Genomic DNA, 27,405 nt, shown 5'->3' with positions numbered 1-27,405 from the left:
ACCGTGGGAGGAAGCCCTGCTCGGGAGAGCAGGCCTGGTGGCTGCCCAGGGGCCTCCGCTGCCTTCCCACGCTGGAGAGGGCAGGGAGCGCCCCATGGTAGCAGGGGTGGGGGGGCGACCCCTGAGACAAAACCCACCAGACATAGCTGGGCCCTCACAGGGACCCTGAGGACAGCGGGGGTCAGATAGGGAGGAACAGAAGGAGGTAGATGGGGCCGGGGTCTCCTGGCTGGACATTCTCCACCCCGGCCCCCATTCTCCTGAGAACAGCCCCCACCAGCTCACGGGTCAGCTCCAGCACTAGGCCACAGCCCCATCCCTGAGCCCGAGTCCAGGGTGTCCAGGGAGGAGGCCTCGGGCTCTGGGTCCAGGCTCCAAAGTGGCCCCTGCCGGGTGAGGCAGGCCCAAAGGCACCTGGAGGAAGGTGTGACTCAAGGTCTCACCTGGGACCTGGGCCAGATGTGAGGACGGGCCAGGGCCAGGGGCTGGTCCTCAGATGACGGTCCGTCTCTGCCCCCCCTGGCACCACACAGACCCCACACACACTCGTGTCTTCGATTCCAGCTTTATTGGGGCCACTGCTCCCTCCAGGGGCCGGACGCTGCCCATCAGAAACCCGCGGGCTCTCCTCCAGTGGGCACTGTGGCCGCCCGACACCCACTCCTGAGGGGCGGGCTGCTGTTGATGGACGTGTAGGAGGGCGGGGTCTTGGCAGGGCACTGGATGCTGAAGGACAGTGCCCGGGATTCGGTGGTGTCAGAGGCCCCGAGAGTCTGTTTCCAGCAGGAGGAGCTTGTCTCAGGGGATGGCACTCGGCCACCCACCCCAGTACCCAGTGTAGGTCACAATAATTTAAAGGACATTATAGACATTTCGACACTATATAACAATATAAGTTAACCAGGTCCCTTGGCAGAGGGCATTAGGCCTGTGGACTTGGGGTGTCCTGGGACCCGGGGGAGGCGGGGCATTCACGTTGGCCGGGAAGATCCCAGGACAGCAGCTATGGAGTGTCCTGGCGTCGCTGGGGGCGCGCGGCGGAGAGCCAGGGCCCGACAGTGTTATGCGCCCCAGGCGAGCGTCCAGCCCCCTCGGCTGGTCAGCGCCTGAGGGCACATTTCCTTGGGTTTCTGTGAGAAAATACCCTAAACTCTGGGTGGGAGTGTGTGGGCAGTAGAGGGGGCACCAGAAGTCACCGGGGACCACGCTTCCTGGCAAGTCACGCCTCTGGGCCTCCATCCCCCCAGAAAAAGGTGGGAGTGTGTGCAGAGCTTGCGCGAGCCCCAGGCCCCAGGCTGCTCGCCTCTCCGATCCCACTCGTGGTTTAGAGCTGGGCTGGACCCCTTCTTGCTCCTGTCTTCCAGATTTTGGGGTAAGCTGGACTTCAAGAGCGGGTCTGCGTGGTGTAGGCACGCTGTGGGTGGTGTCCAGGGGGCCTGGCCCAGTGGCACCCTGGATCCAAGTGTCCTCCACACTGGGGTCAGGGTGAAGGGTGAAAGGTGAAAGGGCTAGGACAGGCAAGGAGTCCACCAACAACCCTCAAAGGCACCTCTTGGAGGGGGGTTGTGCAGACCCCAGGGAGGCTGGCACGAGGAAGGGGCACAGTTGGGTTCTCAAGGAGTGGAGGCCCCTGTGGGGGACTCTGGCTAGTGCTCTGTTCTGGGCCTCAGTGTGCCCATCTGTCAAATGGGGCAAACACCCTGAACTACTCCCAGCTCAGCTCTGTCCTGGGGTCTGGCTGGCTGCAGGGGGTGGGGGGCTCTGTAAACGGTGAGACACCAGGCAGGCTGGCGAGGGGCTGGGAGGGCACATCATTTGGGAGGGGATACTGACTTCCCAGAGCCTAACACAGACAACGTTTTGATCTATTTGACAAGGTTTTTCTAAAAGAGAAGGGGGACCAGAGGTCCCTGTCCAGAGCTGTCCTCAGGGGCCCTCTCATGGCCATGTTGGTCACCAAGCACCCCCTCAGCTCTCCCGGAGACCCCAGGGCCGGGCCGGGAGGGCGCGAAGCACAGGCACATCCCCTTGGGTCCGGGAGAGGATGCGGCAGGCAGAGGGGGCGCTGACACGAAGTGCAGTTAGGACCAGCTACGCCTTAATGCTGAGAGCCCTCTTCTGATACTGCGGAAACATAAATAATCTTTCTCAGCATCTACCCAGACCGCCCCAGGACCCAGCGGCTGATGTGGCCTGGGAAACAGTCTCTGGGCTGGGGGGCGAGGGAGGGGGCTGGCGGGGAGAGGGACACACTCAGAGTCTGGTGGTTGCTTTGCTTTCTGGGGATACGTGTGTCATTGTCCCAAAGAAAAAAGAGGCAATTCACTGGCTCCATCAAGGACGTGGCGGCTGGGTCCTGGGCGCTGCTCTGCCACAGGAAGTGACAGGAATGGCAGGAAGGAGCAGCTGACAACAGGGAGAAGGTGACAGCCCAGTGGGGACTCCACCCTCCGCAGCCCCCTCTGCCCCAGCCGGTGCGCAGAGCGGGGCAGGTGGGGAGCCCGTGTGCAAAAGCGGTGGCGGGTGGCTGACTGCATGGCCGCGGCCGCCCGCCTCACTTGCAGGTGAAGACCTCGGTGCGCTCACTGCAGGTGTTGCACTTGACAAAGCAGCACCAGTGGAACTTGCAGTTGCACTGCCAGACCTTGGTGTACTGGTGCGTGTTGTAGCCGCGGCCGCAACACATGGTGTCGCAGCCGTCTGCGCCTGGCGAGGTGCGGTTGCACAGGCGGCCCTGCGTGCCCACGCTGCCTGTGGCTGCGTCCTCCTCGCAGTAGTTGGGCGACTTCTCGATGTACACCAGGTCCGTCTCCATGGGCTTCTGGTAGCTGCGCAGCTGCTTGATGCGCAGGAAGGTGGGCTGCCGCAGGCGGCTGGCCCGCACCACCTCCACCTGCACGGCCGCGTTGTACTTCTCCTTGAGCAGGTGGCCCACCTCGCGGAACTTGGGCAGCGTGGTCCAGCACGTCTTGGTGGTGCAGGAGCCCGACACCCCGTGACACTTGCACTCCAGTTTCATGCGCTCCTCCAGGACCTGCGGGCGGGCCACAGAGCAGGGCTGAGGGCGCGAGGTCCGGGCCGGGAGGACCCCTCCACCCGCGCCCCCCACGCCTCCTCCTGGTGAGAGCTGGCTCCCCACGCTTCCCACTGGGTCACCACAGGGACGTGTCTCCTCTCTGAGCCTCAGTCTCCTCGTGGGCTGAAGAGGGCTATGGGCCACAGGCCCCTACTGTGCAGGACCTGGTGAGGGGCCCAGGAGAATATTCAGAACTCAGCAGAGCTGGGCACACAGTCACCCACAGTGCTCAGTAAGTTCTTATCATTACCCTCTAGGGAGCCGGGGTCAGTGTGCTATGTGAAAACCGAGGCTCGGTGTGCCGTGTAGGTCACAGGGCACCAGGGCGTGCAGCTAGGCTGCAGGCAGGTGCCTTACCATGGTACCAGGCCTGGCAACAGTGGGTGCTTAATAGGCACACTCGCCCACCCCATGTCTCCCACCCCCTGCCCTCGGGTCTGGCACGCCATCCCCACATAATGAACAGCCACTCGCTGAAAGCCCCGTGTGCATGCGAAGTTCTGCGCACCACGTGTGCCAGGGGGACAGAGCGGCAGACAGGGCGAGGGAGCGCAGGAGGCCACAAGACCCAGGTGTGTTGCTTGCTGGGAAGGCGTCCCCAACCCGAGTTGTTCCTTCCTCCTTCCTGGCTCCGAGCTGTGTTTTCCTTGGGCCTCCCTCGCTGGCCCCGGAAGGCCGATTCCCAGAGCCAGCCCTGACCCCCAGGCACTCATTTACCTGGATCGAAAGGGCCCTGCCAGCCGGCTGATTAAAGATGGGAATCATTAGCTGCTGCCCCTGGCTGCCGAGGGGCCATTTGTCAGCTGTCCTCCTTTCCCAGCCACACTTCCGAAGCCCAGCCCTGGAGGACACTGGCTGCCCCCGTCCCTGGGGCCAGAGGAGGAGACCCACAGCTACCCCAGGGATGAGAAGGGGCGAGAGGAACATCCCATACCCACTGCCATCCTGACCTCTCTCCCCCACCTGGCGGCCTGGGGCCCGGGGACCTGGGTGAGTTTGTGCAGTGTGGGAACACAGGGAAACTGACTTACGTAGCATGGCCAACTGCAGGGGCTGCAGGGGCTACTGGGGTGAGAGTGCCTGGGGCAGGGGGCTTCCTGGAGGAGGAGGAGGTGTGTGCACCCCCTGTTTAGGGAGGAGGAGCCCGTTAGCTAAAGAGGAGGGACGTTCCAGGAGGGGTGCAGCTGGAACAAGGCCGAGAGAGCTGTCACCGTCCCCACCAAGGGCAGGTTTGGCCCAAATGAGCATCACATGTGTGTCGGGTGGACCTCAAGGCTGGTGGCCTGGAGTTCGGGGGTGGGCTATCCTGGGGAAGACTCAGAATTGGGATTGCAGGGCCATGGGGTGTCTGGGTCCAGGGCATAGGCCATAAGCCTGGTCTGAGGGTCTAGGTGAAGTGTGCGACCTTGGTGGGACCCCCCACCCAGGGAAAAGTGCCTCTGGGCCCTCTCTCTGCCTTCTCCCCAACCCCCATGTCCATCAAGTTCAGACATCTCCTTCCCCTCCTCTACCCCCTCCCCATGCTCATCTTTGCTTGAACCCTCCCCTCTCCTAAAAGCCCCTCCCTTCGCCAAAGCTTCCACACCCTGGCCACACTGCTGCTGTGTATGTCCCTCTGGCCAGGAGCTGACCAGGTGGATGCCCGTCTCAGAACCACCAGCCTGGAGAACAGTCCACCCCAGGCTGCTGGCCCAGGAGACCCCTCCTAGACAGGCAGTGATGGCCATCGGCCTGGTGGAGTTTTCCAGGCTGAAGGCCATGCTGACCGGGTGGCCCAGGCCTCATCACTGTCTGCGCATCCACTTCAGCCTACTGAGCAGCTGGCCCCACCTCGCTGAGCCACCCGCCCGCACCCTTCCCTCCATCCCGTCTCCCAGTCCTCACCAAGGCCCAATAGCCAGCCCCCGCCCTCCGTCTGGGGACCCTGTGTGGCCAGGCCAGTGACAGCAGGCAGACGGAGCCCACTGGGCAGCCGTTTGCAGAGCGAGGGGCCGCATCCGCGCTTCGCCCGGCCGCCGAGCCTCTCCTGGGAAGTGATCACAGGACTGAAGAATGTGCCGCTTCTGTCTCCAGCGCTCTCGAGATAAGAGCGACAGCGAAGGCGGCGCCAGCCCCAGGCCCCGGGAGACCACCTGGGAGGGCACAGAGTGACCTGCCCTAACCCAGAAGGGCAGGGACTAAGGGGGGACCCTCCCCCAGCCTCGCCCCCCCCCCAGTAGTGTGGGGACAGATGGGGCTCCAAGAAAGAACCAACTTGAGTTCTTTCTGGAACAAGGGGTGCCCTCACTCCAGGAGCAGTGCTCAGTTATGGCCAGGTTAGGGGGGTCACAGGTTTGGTGCACTGAAGCCTGGGGAGCCTGGAGTCCAGCAAAAGAGTGCAGAACAGATCTCCACGCTCAGCCTGTCCGACACCGGCCCACCGGGGATGCGGGCAGCCGTGTGCCGTGGCTGGGGTGGACTGCAGAGTGTTTCTCTACACGCATGTCCACTCAGAACCCCAGAATATGACCTTATATGGAAGTAGGGACTTTGCCAATGTATTGGAGTGAGACTTGAGATGAGATCGTCCGGGGCCAGGGTGGGCCCTGAATCCGAGGACACCCATCATGTCCTCCTAAGAGGACATGAAGAGGAGGAAACACACAGGGGAGAGGCCACGTGGAGATGGAGGCAGAGGCTGCATGGTGGGGCCACAAGCCAAGGAGCCCTGGAGCCCCCAGGGCAGGAAGAGGCAGGAAGGACCCGCCCTGGAGCCATCGGGGGAGCCTGGCCCCTCTTGTCCCTAGATTCTGGACTTCTGGCTCCAGACTGAGTGAGAATGGACATCTGTTGCTTTAAGCAACCAGTCTGTGGACTGGCTACAGCAACAGGTCAGCTTACTTTCTACTGGACTTGCTGAGTCCGCAGCCCTGAGAACGGGCGAGGAAGCAGAGGCAGGCCCGACGGCCCTATGGTGGGGGCCCTGGGCGCCGCAGCAACACGGGCTGACCCAGGAAGATCGGGACTCGGTTCTGATGGGAACCCGAAAGCTGGCCCGCCCCACCCACCGTCTGGATAAGAGCCGTGCGGCCGGGAGAAACCCTGCCCCAGCGCCCGGTCCCCTGGGTCACTTGCCCGGCATCACTTGCCTAAGGGCTTAGATCCGGGGGACAAGGAGCATCATGTCCTCAGTACAGATGAGGAAACTGAGACGCAGAAGAGGAATGGGTCAGCCAGTGCCTGGAGAGGGTCAGGGGCGGCTGGCGCTGGAATCCTGGCTGCTGACCCCTTTATAGCCCTGTCCTGCAGCCACCCTGTCCCGGCTGGGCCCTCAAACTGCTGACACTGCCCCCCACCAGCCCCAGTAACCTCCTTCTCCCCAGTTTACGGCTTCTCCGTTCAGGGCTTCACCCTGTGCAGACCCTGCCACGTGCTCACCCTCCTCATCCTTGTCTCTCCGGCCAGGCCCGGGGGCCCTCCCAAGCCCCCTGGCTCTCCCACCCCCATCTCCCCAGGGCCCAAGCCTGCCTGCCTCCTGCCCAGTGCCTTTTACCATCTGCAAGTCCCCGAGCATCTCCGAGCCCCACGCCAGGCCAGCCCTGGGGTTCACACAGGACCTCAGGGCTGAATCAGTCTCGACCCTGGCCCTGGAGTGGCTCAGCACGCCTCTCCCTCAGGGACCTGCAGTGCCACCTGTGCCCAAGAAGCCAAAATCCAACCTCGCTGTCCCAGCCCTTCGCCACAAGGCCCGTCCAACCTGCCAGTTTCCTCACCCGCCTGGACACCCTGAGCCAGGCTGGCAGCCTTGCTGCTCTGCCCCATGCCTTTGCCTGTGCTGGTCCCTCTGCTGTGAGTCCCCTCCCCACAACTCTGTTGCTCGGCCACCCACCCCCATGGAGCAGGGACCAGAGCCCAGCCTTGGGCCACCAGCAGCTCTGCAGCTCACTCTGGGCCCCGATGTCCTCCACATGGGTCCAGTGACACCTTCCTCCCAGGGCTGTGGGAAAGCCCCTGCTCAGGACCCAAGCCCCTGCACAAGCTCAGAGGGCAGTGGTTCCACGGAGAGCTCAGCTACGCCTCCTCCTTCAGGAAGCCCTCCAGATGCCTCCAGCCAAGTAAATCGCACCGTCCTCTCCACCCCTAGGCACAGACCTGGACCTGCCCGTGCCTAGGGAATGGTGCCTGCATGCTGTCTGTGGGCTCCTTGGAGGCAAAGATGGTCGCTCGTTCCTTCCTTCATTTGTCCATTTGACCAAAATGTAATCGCCACCCCACCGCACGGCAGCTTCTACATCTGCGAGATCAAATGCTTGGCCTGGTGTCCGAGGCCTGTTCTGGCTGGCCCCTGCTCACTTCTCCAGCCCCGTCTTGCCCACCCTTCCTGCTCCTGCCAGCCTGAACCGTGTGCAGCCCCGCCCCCCAGCCAAGTGCCAGCTCCTTCTGCCCCTGCTTGTCTCAGCTCCGGCATGTCCTTCAAGGCTCCCCTTGGACCTCCCCACCCCAGGGGGCTTCTGCTCCCCCGCCCACCAGCCCCCTGGGCTCTCACCGTCCCCCAGTGTGGCCTCTGCTCCCCTCACGTGGACCCTGGGGGAGCTCCCATGACCAGGCTCCTGCTTAACTCCTCTCTGTGCCCCATGCCCAAGCAGGCTGCGGCACAGGGGAGGGGCAAGGAGCGTTTGTTGAATGAATGAGTGTTTGTGGAGAAACTCTGACTCCTCTTTGCCTGGAAAGGCAAGTCTGTCCCGGGCCTGTGGAGCCCCTCGGCCCTGGTGCCCCGGGTGCGGCCCCAGGCTGGGGGACCAGACTGGAGAGGCGTTCTGCTCCACTGCCGGTCCTATCTCTGGCCATCTTGCCGCCATGCTGGCCGCTCCTCCCAGCCCAGTATCTGGGGCCCTCATCTCCCTGAGGCAAGGCCAGGCCCGCCCTGACTTTTTCCCCAGTGTGCCCTGCCGGAACGTCCTGCACGATCACCTGACACACGGCACCCACCCCTGTGTGTGGTGGGCCCCTTCTCTGGAGCCCCCACCTCGGGTTCCCCCCTCCCCAGGCTGCCCCTCCCTCCTGGGAACACCCTTTCCTCGGGCCTCTCCTGGCAAACGAGCTGAAGGCCACCTCCCCTGAGAAGCCATTCCTGGGATGTCCGCACGACCCCTCTGGGCCAGACCTCCCCCCACGCTCGGGTCCTCAGCCAGGTCCGGCTCCCATCCTGGTGCAAACAGGGTCCCTGCCTCGGGCCTGCCTCCAGGGCTCCCTGCTGGAAGGAAGCTGGGGACGCACCACTTCGTCCCTCCCAGAGGGATGGTTGTGAAAAGTGATTCTGTTTTCACACCTCTGGGATGGAAACTCGAAGGCCCACCTGTTACAACTGCTGGGTCCATCATGGTGACCGTCCCGCCCAGCACACCCGCACTGCACCTACAGGGTCTGGGTTCCCAACTCCCTCTGCTAGGAGAGGCACTAGGGAGGTCGAGACCCCAGTGACCCAGCGGGCACACCTCGCACCAGCCCAGCTAGATGCCCACCACGCCAGGCCCCGCCCTGCATTCGCCACGCCCCTTGACCGCCAGCCCCGCCCTACACTCGCCAGACCACGCCCCTTGCCCTCTTACCTTCCTGCCTGCCTCGTTGTTGTGCAGGTTCATGAGGCGACGCGCATTCTTCTTGATCTCACGCGCGTCCACAAAGCGCCGGGAGAAGTCGATGCCATAGCGCACGTCGGCCGAGCAGCCGCCCCACTTCCAGCCCTCGGCCTGGTTGTAGTAGCCCTGCTTCTCGCGGTCGCAGCCGCAGTTGCTCAGGTTGCCCTGGCTGCAGGCGGCGGTGACCGCATGGGCCACACCAGCTGCAGTGATGGCATAGGTGAAGGCGGCCTCACGGCTCCCTGCGGGGAGGGGACAGTGCAGCCGGTGAGGCCTTGCAGGTCTCTGCGCCCTGGGCTCTGAGAACCCAGAGCCTGCGGGGCCCCAGGGCCAGCTCCCAGCCTGCTGTGTGGCCCTGGGATCACCCTTGTCCTCTCTGAGTTTCTGACTCGGCCAAGTGGGGCTGAGGGAACCTGCCTCGCAGAGCTGTGGCCAGGACGGTGCCTGGTGTCATCTGAGTGCTCTATGCATGTCTTATCTCTGCCACCAGCATATGACAGCCTTCTCTCCCAGGGCCCAGTTTTCCCACCTGTGTAGACAGGACTGGGCAGCCCCTGTGACGGGCGTGTGGGGCCTGCGCCTCTGCCCTCTCCCCTCCACCAGACTCCCAGCACTGCTCCTTATGAACCAGCCCCAACTGCAGACCTCTGCTGGGGGCGGCGGGGGTGGGGGGGCGCCTACCAGCGGGGAGCTGGGCAGAATCCATGCAGCTCAGAGCCCACCCCGCCTCTTTGTCGCTGCCTCCCTCCCTCTGACGCCCCGTCACCCTGTCACCAGGCCCCAGCCTCTCGAGTCCTCCTTCTCCAACACCCCATCCTACCTCAGGGCCCCCAAACTGCCCAGACTAGGGTGCCAGTCCTCCCTGCACCCCTCACCTCCTAGCCACTGCCAAAGGGGGCCCAGAGTGCATCTCTGGGCACCCGCCATGGCGGGCATCTCTCCCCATCACCCACCATGGCTCTCCTCTGCCCCAGCTGGGAAGGGAAGGCCCACAGTCCACACCCGAAGTCTTTGCCAGTAACCCAAAAGCAGCTGGCCCCCCGGCCCTCTGGCCTTACTCCACCCAAAACACCAACTCTCTTTCCAGTGCTGCTCACATGCCCCTGGAGATTACCAGGTCTCTTTGGTGGAACTCCCTTCCTCTTCCTGCCCAGATCCTAACCACCTTCCAAAGCCAGTTTTCCAGGCCTCCTCCTCCAGGCAGCCTTCCCAGACCACCCACCAGAGCGAACCCTTGCTGCCTGACCTCCCCCCATGGCAGACCTCACCATCTCATTGCTCCTGACACCGTCCACCTGGTCAGCCCCCCACTGGGACTTCCTGGCTACACGTGGGTCCCAAGGCCCTTTTGACAGATGAGTCCAGCTCTTCTTTATCTCCCATGGCCCTTGGCTGGGTTCCGTGCACTCCGGCCATCCTAGCCCCAGTCTCTTGGACCCCTCTCACCTTACCCAGGGGCACGGAGGTGCCCTGCGGGCCAAGTCAGGTCTGTGGGGTCCCCAGCACCGCAATGCAGGTGCGGAGCTCAGCGATGCTGCCACGACCACAGTCCGGCTCTGATGGGCGGGGACCTCACTGCCCAACTAGGCAGTAACGGGGCGAGCCCGGCTTCAGGCTCAGGGCGGAGGGGCAGCTGGAAACCCCTGGCCCTCTCCTTAAACGAGCCCTGCACCTGCGTCCAGGACTACCAGCGAGCCCCGCAGCTCACCTGGCTTCCATGCCTGCTGTTGGGGGCTGGGGAGGACCTCCAGACTGAGAGGGAACAAGAGTCGAACAAAATGTAATATTTCCACCTTACATTTTACTCTGCCCTTCCTCAAAGGGGACCAGGGGCCTTTCCTCCTCCCTCCCTGGCCTGCACATAATGGGGTCATTACGGACTCAGTGACAGCTTTCTAAAATCAGTGGGCCTGCCCCCGTGGATGCTAGGTAGTGGCGAGTAGCTTTAAGTGGGCAGTGAGGGGAGCCCCTGGCCTGGGGATGGGCACAGCTGTGCCCCAGGAGGGCAGGGGGCTCTGTTCCACCCCAGTCCCAGCCCTGCTCAGGAGGCCCATCTGTCCCCTCTAGGACCTGCTCACAGAGGTCTTCCTGGTCCTCAGCCTCCCTTGGGGTCAGGTGGGCGGATGATGGGAAGACAGGGCCCCTCTCCCCGGGTGCCAGGTCTAGCTGGCATCGCTGAGGGCTTGGAGCAGGGCCGGGGCTGCCTCTGCTCCCTCTGAGCCTGGAGTGTGGGTGGGGGCTTGATGTTGAATAGCCCACAGAAAAGAGGGGGCAGACCCGCATGGTCCCTGGCTGGCTGGGTAGCCTGGCAGCCTCAGTTTACCCACAAGGCAGGGGTCTCCGAGGGCCCTGCTGTCCCGACGTTCTGGGTTTATCTGGAATGTGGTGGAGGGGAGGTCAGGACAGGAGGCTCAGGACGGGCACAGAGAGGCACCTGGCCTGTGCTGGAGGCCCAGCGCTGTGCCTGGCGGTCCCTGGCCGGGCTGCCCTGCTCACAGCTTGGGTCGGGGGGCTCTGTCAGGTTTGCTCTCGCAGCTGCTCCTGGGATGAGGGGTAGGTTGAGGACTTGAAGCCCTGCTTGGCAGTTGGGGGCGCGGGCCCAGAGAGGGTGTGTGCCTCGCATGGGGCCGCATGCAGGTGTCAGATGCCAGGCCCCTTCCTCGTTTGCCTTGAGCTCCTGCTTCTCAAGGTCTCTCGCCCTCAGGCCAGGGCCTTCCGAGCTCAGGCTTCTCACCTTGACCTACTGGCACTCAGCCAGCTTCCAACCCCACCACCAGACCCTTCCATGGCACCTGCTGCCGCCTGCAGCCAATCCCTCCCTGCCCTGTCTCGGGGTTCCCATCTGCGACATGGGTCTCATCAAGAGGGTCTGTCTCATGGGGGTGAAAGAAGGAGATGAGTGTAAAGCCCCCCACCCTGCCTGTGTTTGGGGCCCAAGGAACAGCATCCGGTGGGTCCTGCCCACCATCGCTGTAGCCTCTGGGGCACCTGGCAAGAGCCCAGAGTGGGTCACTGCACCCCACAGGGCTGCCGGGAGCAGGAGGCGTCCCAGGTACGTCCAGTACTCGGTCAGCTGCGGGCACGCAGGAGGGTGAGCGGGTGTCCTGGGAAGGGCAAGTCTGGCGATGTCCGCCAGGGCAGGCGGCAGAGACCCAGGTTCTCGGTCTATTCGAGGACACCGGTGTGCTCTGGGGGCGGCTGCCCCTGCCCACAGGTGGGCTGGCTGTTCACCCTGGCCGAGCTAGGTTGCAGGTAGTGGTGCGTGGGGACGAGTGAGTTCGGGCCTCTGGAGTTCAAGGTCATTGCAGAGGCTGGGAGCCAGACAGTTGCTGAGCACAGCCCACACAGGTCTGAGGGGCTTCCTTCTGGACCTAGACTTCCCCTGGAGGAAGGTGCAGACAGCTCTCTTGCACTGGCCAGGCAGCCCTGGTGCGATGGTGGGAGGGGATCCTACCCCCGCTCCACTCCCGAGCACACTGCGACCCAGGCAGGTTCCGAAGCCCTCCGAGCCTGAGTCCAGGTCTGCGCAGTGGGGAGTGGCCCCTCCCCGTCCGGGGGTTTTAATGAGAAGTAAATGAGATGCATGCGCAGAGCGTGGGTGCATGGGAACCCCTCGTCCAGGGCCTGACACCAGCCTCCTGGTTCTCCCCAGTAGCCGCCCCCTGTCTCCCTGGTGAGACAAGAGGGTTTGGCTCATTAAAACCAAATAAAAAAGGAATTAGCGGGAGTGGCGGCCGGTGAGTAACTGGTGAGTAACTGCGTCTGAGCTGGGCATGGCCGCGACCAGGTGGGAGCCCGAAGTCACAGGAAGGATGGAGTGAGGTTTCCGTGAAATGTGCACCCCCCCATGCAGCTGGGTGCCTTGGGCCTGTCTGGGGGCTCTGGGACGGGGTCTCCCCCCTGCCGACTCCTATGGGGAGAGTGGGCTTTTAGGGAAGAGAAGGGTCATGGGCAGGTTGCAGGCCTCGAGGGAACACCCACGCCGCCCCACTCCCACTGGGGCAGGGCTTGGCTTTGCGGGCTCGTAACTCCCCTGACCAGGCCTCTTGGAGGGACTGCACAACCGTTGGAGGCTTCTCTGCCCACTCCCTTCTCCAGGTGCCTAGCTGGCGACACGCCCCCTCCGAGGCCGGCTGGGTCTCCCCCGAGCTCCCACCCAGCATTCGCCTGCTGGCCAGCTGCCAGCCCCTACCCCGCGGTAGGGTTTCAGAGACTGTCTCCTGAACAGTCTCCAAAGGTAGCATCCCCCCAAGGGCTGCGCAAGCTGTTCTCCTGTCTCCTCCTGCCCAGGTCCCTTAGCTGCCCAAGAGCCAAGCCGGGGGGAGGGCAGGATTGCCCCCAGTGACCCATGCCCCAGGCCCCAGGCCCCAAGTCCCTGCCCCTGTTTCTCGGGGCTTTGGTTCCACTGCCTGGGTTTAAATCCTGCCTTGGCCACTAACGAGTTTCATTGCCTCTCCCTCAGTGTCCTCCCCTGTGAGGTAGGACCAATGTAATGAAACCTGCCTCACAGGGGGAGGGGTCATCGGGGCGCGCTGCGCATATGATAGCTGGTGAGTGACAGCAATGGGGACCATGTGGGCACCGCACTGCTGACCGGCTCTCTAACTTTCTAAATGGTCCCACACTTCCCCTTCCTCGAGTGGCCAGTGAGCTCTCAGATCCTAAGGCCAAAGCGTCTGACCCCAGCACCTGCATAGACAGTACCATCTGCTTCACAGGACATCGCTGCCCTGTCATAGCTGGGCTCCCCCAGGCCTCAGCCGCCTCTTTCCTTGTTACTCTTGACCTCATACTTATAGTGCACACACCAGGCACACCCTGCATACACACACTATACACACACTCACACCACTCACAGGGAGTTAACACTTACTTCTTATTAAGACTTCCTTTAAGATGTCACCTCCTCCAGGAAGCCTTCCCAGACTCCACCCCCCACAGAGACAGGTAGGGAATCCTTTGAAGTTCCATGACTCCCTGTGGCCCCTTCTTGCAGAGTTCTGTGGTCATCTCCTTTCCTGAACCCACCTACCTAGTTTATGACCCCTGCCTGGGGGTATCCGTGTGTGAGCTTGTTGGCAGGCTCTGCTGGGCTTGAATGGAACAAGCAAGGAGTTCAGTAATCCACTTCGCACCCACCAGACTTCCCTTCAGATCGTAGTGATCTAATTCAGAGCCGGGGAGGTGGATTCCCATCTTCGACCTGTCCCTGTCCCTATGTCTGTCTGGGAGTCCCTGGTCAGCCAGCCTCGATGGCCCAGGGACTCGGGCACCTCCGTGCTCCTCAGAGACCTACTTACTGTGCTGAAAGATGGCTCTCTACGGGGTGGTGCAGGAAGGCAAACCCCCTGTGGCCGGTTGCTTCCCAGGGGGCCATGCACTGACCAGGCTGGGAGGGAAAGGCCCCGGGGCAGGAGAGGCTGGACCCCCACAAGGCCCTGGGAGGGTAGTAGTGGCCCTGCGCCCTCTCCGGACCCCGAGGCTTCTGGGGAGGAAGGGATGCCTGAAACCACCCACCCCTCAGCTCTACTCAGAAGGAAATTTCCAGGAAGCTGTGGCCCCCTCCACGATGGCGGAGGCCAACCAAAGCTTCCTCTGTCCTGAGCCCCCAGACCCATGGGGCCCATCCTGGCCGGTCTCCACCCTGGATAGAAGGGATCCTGGGAACAGGGACCCCTGCCGAGGGCGAAGACCACCCCGGGGAACAAGGACTTCACCAAGGGTGAGCCCCCCAGGAGAATGGGGACCCATCTCAGGGAGCCCCACAGGCGGCTGGTGGGTGAGGAGGTGGACCCCAGAGCACACAGGGAGCTCCAAGCATGAGGCGAAGGATACAGTCAGTGCTCAATGGATGTTTGCAGCCTTTCCAGGAGGAAAGGCCCCTGGTCCCCTTTGAGGTGGGGCAGAGTGAAATGTAAGGTGGACCGCAGGAAGTGCCCGCGAGGACGGGTACGAGGCTCAGTCTAGCCACCAAGAGCAGCGGGAGGCAAAGTGGTCCCCACGGTGTGGACTCTGGGAGCCCGTGGGAGGTTTCGCGACCTCATTCTGCTTCTGTGACTGACATGGGGAAGGACCCTCGGGCTGATAGCAGGGCATGGTGGAGGCAGGGGATACCCTGGAGGCTGTGACAAGGGTCAAGGTAAGAAATGCTGGTGACCTGCCAGGAGGAGAAAGCGAGGAGGAGTCAGGCCCCAACACAGCCTGAGGGTGGAGCCAATGAGAGCAGCCAGCGGGCTGGGGGAGGGGTTTAGGGAGACGGGAGCCCAGATGGGCCCCTGGGTGGGACAGGGTCAGGTTTGGGAAAACCAAGGAGCTGCCCTGACACAAGCGGTTTGGGGTGACGGGGGACAGGGGAAGGGAGGCGGGGCCAGCTGGGCACCAAGCCCTGCCGGGAGACCCGCAGCCCTGCCCGATGGCCATCACCAGGCGCCAGCTCCAGAAGAACCGGGCGCTGCAGAGTGACCCTGGCCAGGCCTTCACTCTCCAGGCCCCAGCTTCCCTGGGCCTGGCTGAGGCCCAGCACACCAGGTCCCCAACCTCCACAGCAGGAGTGGCGGTCAGGCGGGCCCTCCCGGGGATGGGCCAGAACGGGGCTGCGGGGCCGACACGGGGCAGGGACACAGGGCAGTATGGCGCCCCCAAGTCCTCCCAGCCTGAGGCCAGGCCGGGGGGACACTGCTGGCTGACGAGCTCCCACAAGCCCAGAAATGGGGGGTAGCCTCCCCACACACTCAGCTCGTAGGTGGGGACGGAGAGACCCCAGGCCACACTGGCATCGCCCGGTGTTGCATGACCAAGCAGGCCCCCAAGTCCAGGTTTGTGGGGGCATAGGAGCAGGGCAGACAAGCCCAGGGACCCCCCATTCCAACCTGGGCCCTTGGCCTTGGCCTGGGTTCAGCCACAGGCCTCTGGGGCAACTCCCTGCCTACGCCACCTCCCAGCACACACAGGGCTCGGGCTGGGAGCTCCGGGGGAGGCAGGGAGGTAAAGGCAGGGGCAGCAGGGTCAGGCAAGCCTGGAGAGGCCTCAGGGATGGTGGAGGCCCGACTCCCTATCTGTGCACTTGGGGTATCACAAGCCCAGCAGCCTGGACCACTGGGGTCTGATCAGGCTCTGCCCAGTGCCGGTGGGGGGGTGGGGGGGTTGTTGCTGCACCTGCTAAAGGTGGGTTACAGCAGCACCCAGCTCACCTGGGCCTGTATCAGGAATGCATTAGAGCCCCGTGGGGCTTGGGGCTTGGGGCGCCAGGACGCAGGAAGAGCAGGGCATGCGTGGCTGTTTTTATTACCCATCGCTGAGCGGGCCTGGGCCCTAGGCCTGGAGCAGGCACAGGGGTGGGGGGAGCCGTGTGGGTGCTACGCGTGTGCGCCTGAGAGGCTGTGTGGGTGCTGCTGGTCTCTGTCTGTCCTTCCCTGTCAGTTCCTGACGCTCTCTCTAGGTCCCTGTCCCTCTCTGTCCCTGTCTCGCACCGGCCCCGCCCCGGCCCCCACCCGGCTCAGCACCGGCTGAGTCAGTGTCTCCACGCTAAGCTCTTCCCCTGCCGTTGCCATAAACAGAGCCTTGGAAAAACTCGCGCCAGGTCCGAGCACGCCGGCACGCCCGCACCCCAGGCCTTTGTTCTGACCCAGCGAGGCCCTCACACACCGTGCAGGGCCCTGCAGCTGGGTCGGGCTCCAGCTGGGCCCGGGGAGCACCACCCCAGAGTGGGCAGAGGCTGGCTCGGGGCCACACGAAGAGGGGGCAGTGTGGGCTGGAGCCCTGGGTCTGTGTCCTGAGGGGGCTGACCTCCCAGAATCCCCCTGCTCTCTCGGGCAGCCCACCCTCGTGAACGCTCCCTCGACTTGTCTTTCGGCAAAATCAGCCACTGACTGTGTGTATGGACAGAATGGCGGCAGAGCCCCCCCCCCGCCCCCCCGCCAATGTGCCTCCTTTAAATCTGGGGCCTGAGCGCCCAGCCACATTCGCTCCTCACGGCATCCTGGATGCTAGGCTCCAAGAACAGGGCTGGGTGGCCCTTGCAACCCTTCCCAGCACCCTGCCCAGGCCTGGCACACAGCAGGCGCTCAATGCATGCAGACAGCAACAACAGGGGCTGCCCATGGGAGCCATCCCACAGCCCTGCGCTGCCCAGGAAGTGGCGCATCAGTGACCCCCAGCCCTCAGCAGAGCTGCAGGACTGAGTCCTGGGAGGACACAGTCAGGTTCAGGTTCAAATGTCCACTCCAACCCTGTTCAGGCTGCCTCTGGGCCGCTCTGACCCCATGGGCAGCGACCCAACAGAAGTCCCAAGAACATGACAATAACTAGGTGAATTTCTTTCCATAACACCAATCCACCCAAGTGTCACCGTTTACACGTGTAAGCAATGCAAAGATGGTTAAGGAGATATTTTACTTGCTTTACTCTTTCAGATTTCGAGATCTGTTGTGTCTTCTACACTCCTGGCACAGGTCAGTTTGCATGTCCCATGCATCAAGTGTTCTCCTGTGGGTGGTGGCCTGTGGTCCCCAAGGGGGCGGTGCAGGCCCCGAGCCATTAGTCCTGGGGACTAATGTACCTCCCAGGACTTGGTGTGCAAGGCTCCAGGCAGGAGCCCTGCGCGCAGTAGGCACACAAGGCCTGGAGCCACCACCCCTGCCTCTCAGACCTGGGAGGACAGTCACTCTGCTACCTCAGATTGTCCAGGCCCTGGTGGCCTTTGCTGAGACCCTACTTGCATGCAGCTGGTGGACTCAGGACTGGCTCCCAATGCACATGTCGCCCACAAAGCAAATGGGATGGGGACAGCGGCCCCGGGAGCCAGGATTGGGGTGGCCCCTGTGCCCGGCCAGGTCTCAGAATCTCATATGGGCACCCCATGCGGGGGCTCCAGAGGGCAGGACCAGGGGCTGGAGAGCGAAGCCTCCCCCTGCCTCCTGGGCCTGCACAGCCTCCAACCATGGGTCACAGTGCTGCAGCCCTGCCCTCTCCTCTGGCTGCAGGTCTCCCTCTTCCCCTCATCCACCCTAAATGCTCCTGCAGTTCCTGGGAAATATCATCTGCTTTCTGGCCTCTGGGCCTTAGTGCATGCTGTTCCCCCCTCCCAGAGGCCCTTCCCTGCGCTCACTGCCAAGCCAGTCTGAGTCACTCCGACCTTCCCTCAGGTCTCAGCTCACCTGTCCCCCTGCCCAGGAAGCCTTGGCCAGCGGTCCTGAGTGGAATACGAAGCCTGTGAGAAGTGCCCTGCTCTGCTTGGGGTCTCCAGAGCCCGAGTTTCTAACAGGCTTCCTCGGGATACCAACTTCACCCCCAACTCGTCTCCATGCCTGGCCCTGCCCTCCCCAACTTCACTACAGAAGACAATTGAGTTGTCGACACATTCACCCCCCAACACACAAGTTCATTTCCAGGTAATGGAAGAGATAGGTCAGGAGGGGCCTGCACCACAAGCTGCATTCAATAGATGAGGACATAGGCCTGGGGCAGGCTTGGGTGGCCAGAGGGGCAGAACCACCAGGCATGAGGGGAGACCAGATAGGTGGAGGGAGGCCAGGGTGGGCCTCAACTTCCTGAGGGACAGAGCAGCTGGCACCCAGAGGGTCCAAGGGCAAAGCCTGCACAGGGCAGGCAAAAGAATGCTCTAGCTCATGTGGAATAGTGAGCTCCCCACCCCTGGAAGCATGCAAGCAACAGCACCGAGTGCTGGAAAAGGGGTTGTGACAGTACACAGGGGTTGATGTGCCCCTTTAAGGGGTTTCCCTTATGCTCTTCAAGACTTAGGCATGGCCCAAGGTCACAGGCAAGGCCTGAAGGGACCCTCCCACCCAAGCCATTCCCCTTCTTGGGGCCAATCATTAATTGAGTGGCTGCTCCCACAAGTGGCCCCGGCTGCCTGCCAGCTCATGGCCCAGCTCCCATCTAGTGCCCAGGGCACCCGCATGCCTCTGACAAGGACGGGCCACACTGCTCAGCCCCATGTCCTGCTCCTGACTCCCACCTGCCAGCACTGAGCACCCCGCAGGACGCCTCTGGCCCGCACGGACCGACGCAGCCCAGTCCCAGCCCCGACCAGAGCCCTCCTGGATGAGGAAGGCAGGAGTGACATCAGGCAGAGCTACTCAGACTCCAGGCTGAGGAGCTACCTTCATCTTGAGCAATAGGGAGCTACTGCAGGCTTTGGGGGAAGGGGGTAGCATGGCATGGCTGAGACTGAGAGGGAGACAGGAGGAGGCAGGGACAGCTGCCAGGGGAGGGCTAGAGAGGCAAGCCCTGCAGCGGCCACGGGGCAGTGTGCCGAGATGGATGGGGGAACTGCACCCGGTGACCCTGAGCCAACGGAGCAGTCAGGCCGGGCAGGGGGCAGGGTGGGGGAGGCTGGGCACTGGCCATTTGAGCCTGCTAAGCCAGGGGTTCCCATGGGTTGGCCTGCTGAGCTGTCCGCAGGGAGTGGCCGGACTGGGCTGAGCCCTGGGGGAAGCTGATTGGAGTGGGCAGGGAAAGAGCAGTCGGAGACACAAGAGGAAGCCCCAGCAAGTGGGGGCCCAGCCAAGGAAGAGGGGTCCCTGGGCCCCACGAAGGTCACTAATGGCCTGGCCACTAATGGGGAGCAAGAGAAGCTGAAGAACAGGGACCACGGGTGTGGATGGCTCTGGCTGAGAGTTCACCTCCAAAATGTGCATCCAAGTGGGGGCCTGCTAAGCACCTGGTGCAGCCCTGCCTCGAGGCGGGGGAGCCTTATTGCCCCCTTTGCCCCCCGTGCCCCACTTCAGTCCTTCCTCGGCTGTGGCTGCCCTTCCTGCAGGCCCTCCCAGGCTGCTGTTGGGCCGAAGACCAGTTTCCAAGAAGGATCAGGGTGAGCTGATCACCGTGACCCTCACAGCCCGCAGTGGTGGCATGACTCTCAGCAAAGGTGACCTGGGCAGGCACTGACAGTACCTGCCGGGGGAAAGTCACTGGCGGGGACCCATACCACCCTGGGCTCTGGGAAGCCCACGGGAGTTCGGCATCTCCCGGGGCACTGACCGTGAACCCCCTGCCCGGGGCCTGATTCTGAAAAGGGCCCCTTCACCCGCAGTGCCTGTCTTGTGATCCCAAATAAAGTCCCAGACCCCAGCCCTCTGTTAGGCCACGGGGCCGTGTCCACTGCCTGTCTCTCTGTGCACGGGGAGATGCTGAAGAAAGAAGACCTGGATCTGAACGGAGCTCCGCCTCACGCAAGCCCTGTGGCTGCGGGCACTGCCACACCTGCCCCGAGTCCAGGCGTCCTGGGCTGTGCAGCATGGCAGTCGCCGCTGCCTCAGAGCCCGGGATCCTGGGGCCCAGGGGCCAGGGCCCAGGCAGGCAGGTGGACCTCTGGACCGAGCTGGACGGCCAGGCAGCCCTGCCTCCCCAGGTGGCACCTGGAGGGAAGAGCTGCACTTGGGTGGTGGGGCCCCAGGGAGAGGTGGGACCATCTTCCTGGCTGCGCCAGGTGCCACCCACAGGCTGCTCACCGCAAAGGGGCCCCTGGGGGCTTTCCCCTGCGCCACCCCAGCCCCATGCCAGGCATTCCAAGCCCTGCAGAGCTCTGGCTCTGGCCTGGGTCCCGGCAGCTGCGGCTCTCTGGGACTGGAAAGGCATGCCGTGCCCACACAGTCAGAGGCCCACCTGTGCCCACGGGCTGGGGTCTGAGATAACAAGGCACCCCCCACATACCCAGTGCTGCACCCTGAGTTGTCACTCCCCCATCCGACACTCCAACGGCCTGGAGGGGCAGGTTGTGTGACTGTTCACACCCTCACTCGTTCAATAGCAGTTTATTGGGCACCTACTGTGTGCAGACACTAGGAAAGGCACCTACTGTGTGCAGACACCAGGAAAGGCCCCCAGCTGAGGGCCCCATCACTTGAAGCGAGTTTTACCAATGAAACTGAAGCCCTGAGCAGCCCAGGTAGCCTGAAGTCATGCAGCTCGATTCAGGTCCAGGTCAGACTCCGGAAGTCCCACTCTCCCCTCTGAGCCCCTCCCTGGGCCTCAGTCTCCATGCCTAAGCAATGGGCACAGGGGGAGACTCCCAGGGCTGGAAGGACTTGGAGACACAGCGTGTGGCCCCGGGGTGCATGCACAGCACAGTGGGACACAGCCAGCAGAGACCTTGCCACCCCTGCCCAGTGGCCTGTTGCGGCTGCCACTGCCCATGGAATTTGAGGTGCACCCCTCCCTGACCCCATCCTGACTCCACCCCACGCTCCAGCTGGGCAGACTCCCCGTGTGCCCAAGCCACTCCCTCCGCCTGGAACCCCCTCCACTCTCAGGGTCACAGCAGCATTGACATGACACTTGCTGGGGGCGGGGCACTCTTCTCCTCCCGGCCCCCACCTACCCCATGAGACTCGACTCCTGTCTTCCCATGTCCAGCTACAGCAGTGCAGGCACAGGGGTGACAGGGTCCTGGGTGCGCACAGCAACACCAGGGCGTGCCTCTGACCGCTGCACCACACTGCCCGCCACCAGCCCGCCAGGCTCACATTCACACCTGCTCGATGTTCCCCAGACCCACAGCCCAGAGCGAGGACCCTCGTCCACTCACACAGGCCGGCTCCCACGGACACCTCCCTGGGCCCAGACATGGCAGCGTCCCAGAGGGCCAGGCCAGGTCTGGGACTCCCTCGGGCCCCAGCCCCCACCCAGGCCAGGCATGGAGAAGGGCGCCGGGAGGAGCTGTGGCACCGAATTGGCCCGTGGGGGGCCCGGCCTGGCCTGACCTTCAGTGGGTGGGCAGGTGGGCAAATGGCCTGGCCTCCGGGCCCCCGAAGCCCAGAGGGCGGGGTCCCCTCGAGCCCAGAGGTGCCCTTACCTACTCGTAGCTCCTGCCCGAAGACCGTCTTCTCGCCGAGGGCGGAGCAGTTCCAGCGCCCGAAGCGGAACTGGTACTGGCACTCGTTGATGCCCATCTGTGCGCCCTCGCCGATCACGATGATGGCGTCGGGCCGGCTCTGGCAGATGGCGCGCTGCCGTGGGGCCAGACCGGGGATCTTGTTGCAGATGATGTTGGCTCCCAGGGCCACCACCGATGACAGCGCTCTGCAGATGGGGGAGGACAGGGCAGGTGAGTGGCTGGCAGAGCCCGCTCCCTAGGGGCTGCTTTCCACAATACATGCCCGTGCCCCCTCGACCTCCAAGTTGCATGGACCACGGGATCGTGGGCCACGGAACCACACGTCAAGAGTCCTGCGGGACGCCGGACCCATGGCTGCCCATGCCTCTGATTCGGCCGCACAGACCCTCTGGGAATTTGACAACCATCAACCCGGGGCTGGACAAGCTGCCCCGAGCAGCACACCCCAGCTCTCGAACTGGGCTTCCCCGTCGTGGTAGACCCAGCTCCCCCGGAGGGGTGCCTGGGCCCGGCAAGCTGCTGAGCGAGCAGCCGGCTGGGAGCCGAGCCCACCAGGTCCCGGCTGCAGCTGCAGCCCGTGCATGACCTCAGGTGGGCATTGTGTCTCGCTGAGCCCCCATCTTCAGATCTGTGGAACGGGGGCAAGACGTTGGTGCCCCCTTACCACGCAAGCTTGAACTGGAGCACCGGGGCGATAGGCTGCGCTCGGCTCCCGCTATTGTCCACTCATTTCTGGGCGGCCGGGTGCCCTCCAAGGAGGAAATGGGAGCTGGTGGGAACTGGGGTTGGTGGGGTGCTGCCCCATATCATGTCCTCAAAGCCCTGCCCCGAGGGGGCCCTGCAGCGACTCTCCCGGCCTCCCCCAGGAGCCAAGACTAGAGGGCCTCGCCAGCCTCAGTCTCTTTCTGGAGCCGCGGTTGGCACGAGCGGCTGTTTGGTGAGGTACAGTTCACCTGACACAACGTGAAACACTGTAAAGGGTGGGGTCCCACACCCTTTAGTACATTCAGAGCCTTGGACAGCCACCACCTCCGCTGAGTTCCAAGAGAGTGTCGCCAGCCCAAAAGGAAACGGCTCGCCCTCAGCAGCCCCTCCCCACTCCCTCCCCACAGCCCCCGGCTGGCGTGGAGCTGCTCTCTGCTCCTGTGGCCTCGCCCAGGCTCCTCAGACCCACGGACACGTGGCCTTTCGTGTCGGCTGCTCTCACTTAGCATCATGTTCTCAAGGGTCCCCCACGTTGTGGCCGGTGGTGTCAAGGCCGAGTAATATTCCACCGTCTGGAGGGACCACATTCTGTTGACCATTTATCCCCATGGGCCTCAGGGCCGCGTCCTCCCGTGGCCACCAGGGGCAGCACTGCCGCCTGAGCCTTGCTCTCACTTCCTTCAGGCGTGTACCCAGGAATGGACTCGCTGGGTCACACGGTAGCTTGTTTAAGCTTTTCGAGGAACCCCCAAACTGCTTTCTACCGAAACTGCGCCAGTTGGTTTTAAGCGCTCAGAGGCGAAGGGGCAGCAGGCTGGAAGCAGAGGGGTGGTTTGGCAGAACTACAGCCCTTGGCACCTGGCTGCTTAGTGAGGGATGCAGGGTGGCAGTGGGGGAGACCCTGAGGGGCTCCCCAAGCCCACGGCCCTGGCCTGCTGCACAGGGAGCCCCCTCCTGCGGCCACTGCCCACCTGCCCCTTTCCAGGGAGAAAGTGGCCAGTGTTTTTCCAGGGCAGCCAAGCGCCCTCCGCCGGCTGGGAAAGTCCCCGTGGGGCGTGAGCCCACAGCACGTGCTGAGACCGGGACACCCGGCCGACACCCAATCCCCACCGCAGCCCGGCCCACTCGCTAATCTGGCTGAGACCCCCCCGGGCCTCCCACGGGCACAATGGGCAGAAACTTGGAGGCTGGCGTGGAGGAAGAGCCGCAGGCGGGTGGGGCTGGGAGCGGGCTGGAATCTGGGGAATTCGGCCCAGAGTAATTGTAGAGGCTCAGAAAACCGACCCGACCTGGGGAAATGAGACGGATGGGAACCCTGCCGGGCACCAGGCTCCAGGCCACCGGTCAGCGCCCGCTCTGGGTCCTGCACGCTGGACACCTGCCCCCCGTGCCCGACCTCTTCCTGCAGTCAGGCTGCAAGGCCCCAGGCCTGGGGTAAAAAAACCCGCTGCGGGCAGGAATGCTGACAAATAGGGTATGACTGGAGTCTCCAGGGGCACTTGGGATGGCCAAAACCAGTCGTTGCGGCCCTGGTCCTCCGCCTCCAGGCAGGCCCCCCAGCCCTGCTTCTGCCAGCACCCAGATCCCACCAGGACACTCCATAGTTTCCCTGGGTTCCTTTGCCTAGAATCGGAGGTGTCCTGGGACCTGGCCTTCAAGGACCCTCCTCTACACTTGTGCTGGTCCCTCTGTCCAGGGTGTCGCTCGCTTCCTTTTTCTGGCCGGCAAAAGCTACTTCCCTTCAGGGGCCAAGCACAAGCCCCGCTGGGTTCAAACCCAACAGCCCCAGACACGGAGGACTCACACAGTAGGCACGTGTCCCTTGAGCACCGACCTCAGCCCCGGCCCATGCCCGGTGTCCCCACCACGAGGGCAGCGTCCAGTCTGAGCTGCGTCTGGGGCCTCAGGGGCCGCCCTGGGTCATTGTTTGTAAAGTGGACGAGTGAACCAACGAATGAGCGAGCAGTCGAAGATGATGTCCAAGAGTGTCTGCAACTCAGTCCCGAAAAGATAATCCGATTGTGAAAAGGGACAAAGGGTTTGAAGGGACAGGTCTCCGAAGAAGACCTACAAACGGCCACGAGCAGGTGGAAAGTCACTCACGTTAGGGAAATGCCGGCCAAGACCACGGGGAGGCCACCTCACACCTGCTGGGATGGCTGTGCTCCTGGGGTCCCCCAACCCTCGGGCACCGCTGGCAGGAACGCACAATCGTGCAGCCCACGGGCCGGCGCCCCGCGCTGTGGTCTATATCCAAGAGAGCTGAAGACAGGTGTTCAAACAAAAACATGAACGCACATGTTGAGAGCGGCACGACTCCCAATGACCAAGAGGAGGAAACAGCCAGCAGCCCCCACCGAGTCCGTGTGGCCTGTCGGCGCGGGGGGACACTGGCCCTAAAGAGGGTGTGGGCACACACAAGGTGGACGGGCCTCGGGAGCATAACGCCCAGTGAAAGGCCGCCTCCTGCGTGTTTCCGTTTGTGTGAGATGTCCAGTGAAGGCAACGCCGCACACGCGACTGGAAGGGAGAGCGTGGCTGTGGGGGGCTGGGGAGGGGTGGGGAGCACCTGCTTAATAGGTGAGGCCTTTCCGTCTGGGTGACAAGAGACGTTCTAGAACTAAATGGAGCTGATGGTTACACAAGGTTATGAATGTGCCAAACGCCATGCATTTGTACACTTGAAAATAGTTAGAGGCAAAGGTTACGTCACATGTGTTTTGACCACAATTTTTAAAAATGCCATCTGTGCACAGGACGCCTGCACCCTGGCCACGGGTGGGATGGGGGGAAGAAGACAGGGACGGGTCTTGCCCAGTTGACACCCCACCTGGACTCCCCGTGTGCCACCCCAGGGTACGAAGGGCTGCTGTGCAGGCAGGCGGGAGTCCCCAGCCACCCCCAGCCAGTGCCTGGGCTGCCGGTGAAACACGGCATCGCGGGAGAGAGTCGCTCTGTATTTTGTACCCGGAGTGTGAGTGATCAGATATGGCTGATGATTCAGAAATAACTTCAGCCCTGGCTGGCGTAGCTCAGTGGATTGAGCGCAGGCCTGCGAACCAGACGATCGCGGTTCGATTCCCAGCCAGGGCACATGCCTGGGTTGCAAACCGGTTCCTTGCAGGCTAACTACCAGCAGGGGATGCACAAAAGGCAACCATACATTGATGTTTCTCTCCCTCTCTCCTTCCCCTCTAAAAATAAATAAATAAATAAAGTCTTTAAAAAAAAGAGTAAGAAATAACTTCAAAACTGTCTTCCTTGGGAAGTGGGGGTTTGCCCTCAACGACACTAACGACACTAAACCCCCTGCTCTGAGCGCTGCTGACCTTGACCACGGGGCCTTAGCCACGTCTCAGTCTTCTCTGGCCAGGCTCCCCTTGCCCCGTGTTTCGAGGGTGCGGACTGGAGCTCAGAAAGGCCGGGGGAGCGGCCAAGGCCACATAGCCAGGCAGAGCTGTAGCTTGGGGCACCACCTGTGGGGGTGCAGCACAAACTCCAGAGGTGGCTGACCAGAGGTGGCTGAGAGGGGACATCATGCCCACTGTCCATTCTCAAAACAGTTTTCGTGCTTCCCTGGGGGGACACTCCACATCCCCCCTTCACTCATCCAGCTTCTCAGGCACCTCCCTGCCTAGCGCTTGAGGTTGGGGCCCTGTCAGCCACCCCTTCAGCCCCACCTCCAGAGCCGCCACCCCCTGCAGGCAGGCCTGGCCCTGCCACCCTCCCCCCCCCCGACTTGCCCCCAGTCTTCCTTTGGCCTGGAAGGGAGGGCGCTGGTAACAGCGACCCACTTGGCCATCCTCGGGGAAGCCACGCAGGGACGAAAATACGGACTAACCACGTAACTGGCGCTCGGGACGGGAGCACGCAGGATGGTGGGCAGGCTGCTGAGGGCGTCTACAACACTCTCACCAGGCCGCCCACAGGGGCCTCTCACCCCAAAGTGGGAAGAGCCCTCTGGGCACCCTCCCGACCCGCAGCAGCCCGCTCAGGTGCCCGGCGTGTGCACGGAGAAGCCAGGCGGGCGCTCCGGTTTCAGTCGCTAATTTTTCCATGGAAAACTCTGCTCTGGGCTCACCCTCCGCACTGCTCAGGGGCCTCGGGACATGGGCAAGACGCCAGGAGGAGGGGACAAAGCTGAAAGCCTGGGAACCCTCTCATCCCTGGCCAGGACCGGTCAGAGGAGGGGCTCGGAGAGGGGGTCCCAGGCCCTGCAGACAAGAAGCTCTCGTCCCCTGGGGACTATGAACAGGAACTCCAGTCTCAGACCAGAGGGTGGCGAGGCCAGCCGAGGGCCTGACACTGGGTTCGAGCCGGGCACCGTGCCAGGAGGCAGCCACCGCTGGACATCAGGGAGGCCCCACGGGTCCACTCCCGGTGGTTCCAGTGGGGGAAGGGGTGAGGTGGCAGCTGCCAGGTGACAGGGAGGTACGAAGTGGCCAACAGGGCGGGACCTCCACTATGGCATTAGCCAGGCACCAGCCCACCCAGCTGGCAGCCCCATGGGGCAGGGGGCAGCAGCGAGGGCACGGGCGCTGGCCTGCTTGCCTCTCCTCAGCCGAGAGGCCGTGGACAGGTTTCTTCACCTTTCGGTGCCTCAGTTTCCACATCTGGGAAACAGGGGTATGATGAGCCTGACAGACCCTGGTGCTGCCGAGAGGACAGGGTGTGAAGGGCTCGGGCTTTGGAGCTGCAGTCAGGGTCATCTGTGCTGACCCTCGGGGCCTGAGCTCTCTCCTGGGGATCTGGGGCCAGCTGTGCCGTGACCGGGCCTGGCAGTGCCAAAGCCAGGTCTGCTTTCCACCCCACACCTGCCTCTGGGTGGTGTCTATACACCCACGGGAAGTGAGCTCTGTGGTCCCCAAGGACGAGCGCACGTGTCCCTCACGAGCTGGGGCCAGTCATCCTGTGTCCGTCCCAGGAGAAGGACAGACACACTGCAGCACGTTCACCCAGCGGGCGGCACATCCCGTGGGCAACCCCCCAGCACAGCGGGCAGAAGAAACCAGACTGGCCCAGGGCTGCCCCTTGAGCCAGAGTCGGACCAGAGCCGGTACGGGTGGGAGGCACTCACTGGGAGGGGCCCTAGAAGTGTGCTGTGTTCCGGAATGTTCTCTATCCCGAGCTGGGTGGCAGTGGTCACACAG

The 27,405-nt window shown here is 63.3% G+C and overlaps 1 protein-coding gene across 3 annotated transcripts in view; it reads right to left on the bottom strand.

Moving 5' to 3' along the window:
• Window positions 1-557: 557 nt before the first annotated feature.
• The window catches only part of WNT7B (Wnt family member 7B), a 44,742-nt gene continuing 17,894 nt past the window's right edge, over window positions 558-27,405 (bottom strand). For 2 of the 3 annotated variants that reach the window (XM_037049516.1, XM_037049507.1), the window contains exons 2-4: window positions 21,509-21,735; window positions 8,665-8,936; window positions 558-3,034 (exon numbers count right to left, since the gene is read on the bottom strand). In XM_037049516.1, coding sequence (XP_036905411.1) covers window positions 2,555-3,034; window positions 8,665-8,936; window positions 21,509-21,735 — 979 coding nt within the window. In that variant the 3' untranslated portion in view covers window positions 558-2,554. The remainder of the gene's footprint in view (window positions 3,035-8,664; window positions 8,937-21,508; window positions 21,736-27,405) is intronic. The other variant, XM_037049498.1, reaches the window with a different exon arrangement.

Source organism: Sturnira hondurensis, unplaced genomic scaffold (genome assembly GCF_014824575.4).
Source record: "Sturnira hondurensis isolate 20B ecotype Veracruz unplaced genomic scaffold, ASM1482457v3 Scaffold0000780, whole genome shotgun sequence".
Lineage (NCBI taxonomy): Eukaryota > Metazoa > Chordata > Mammalia > Chiroptera > Phyllostomidae > Sturnira > Sturnira hondurensis.
This window is presented reverse-complemented; position numbering and strand designations above follow the sequence as displayed.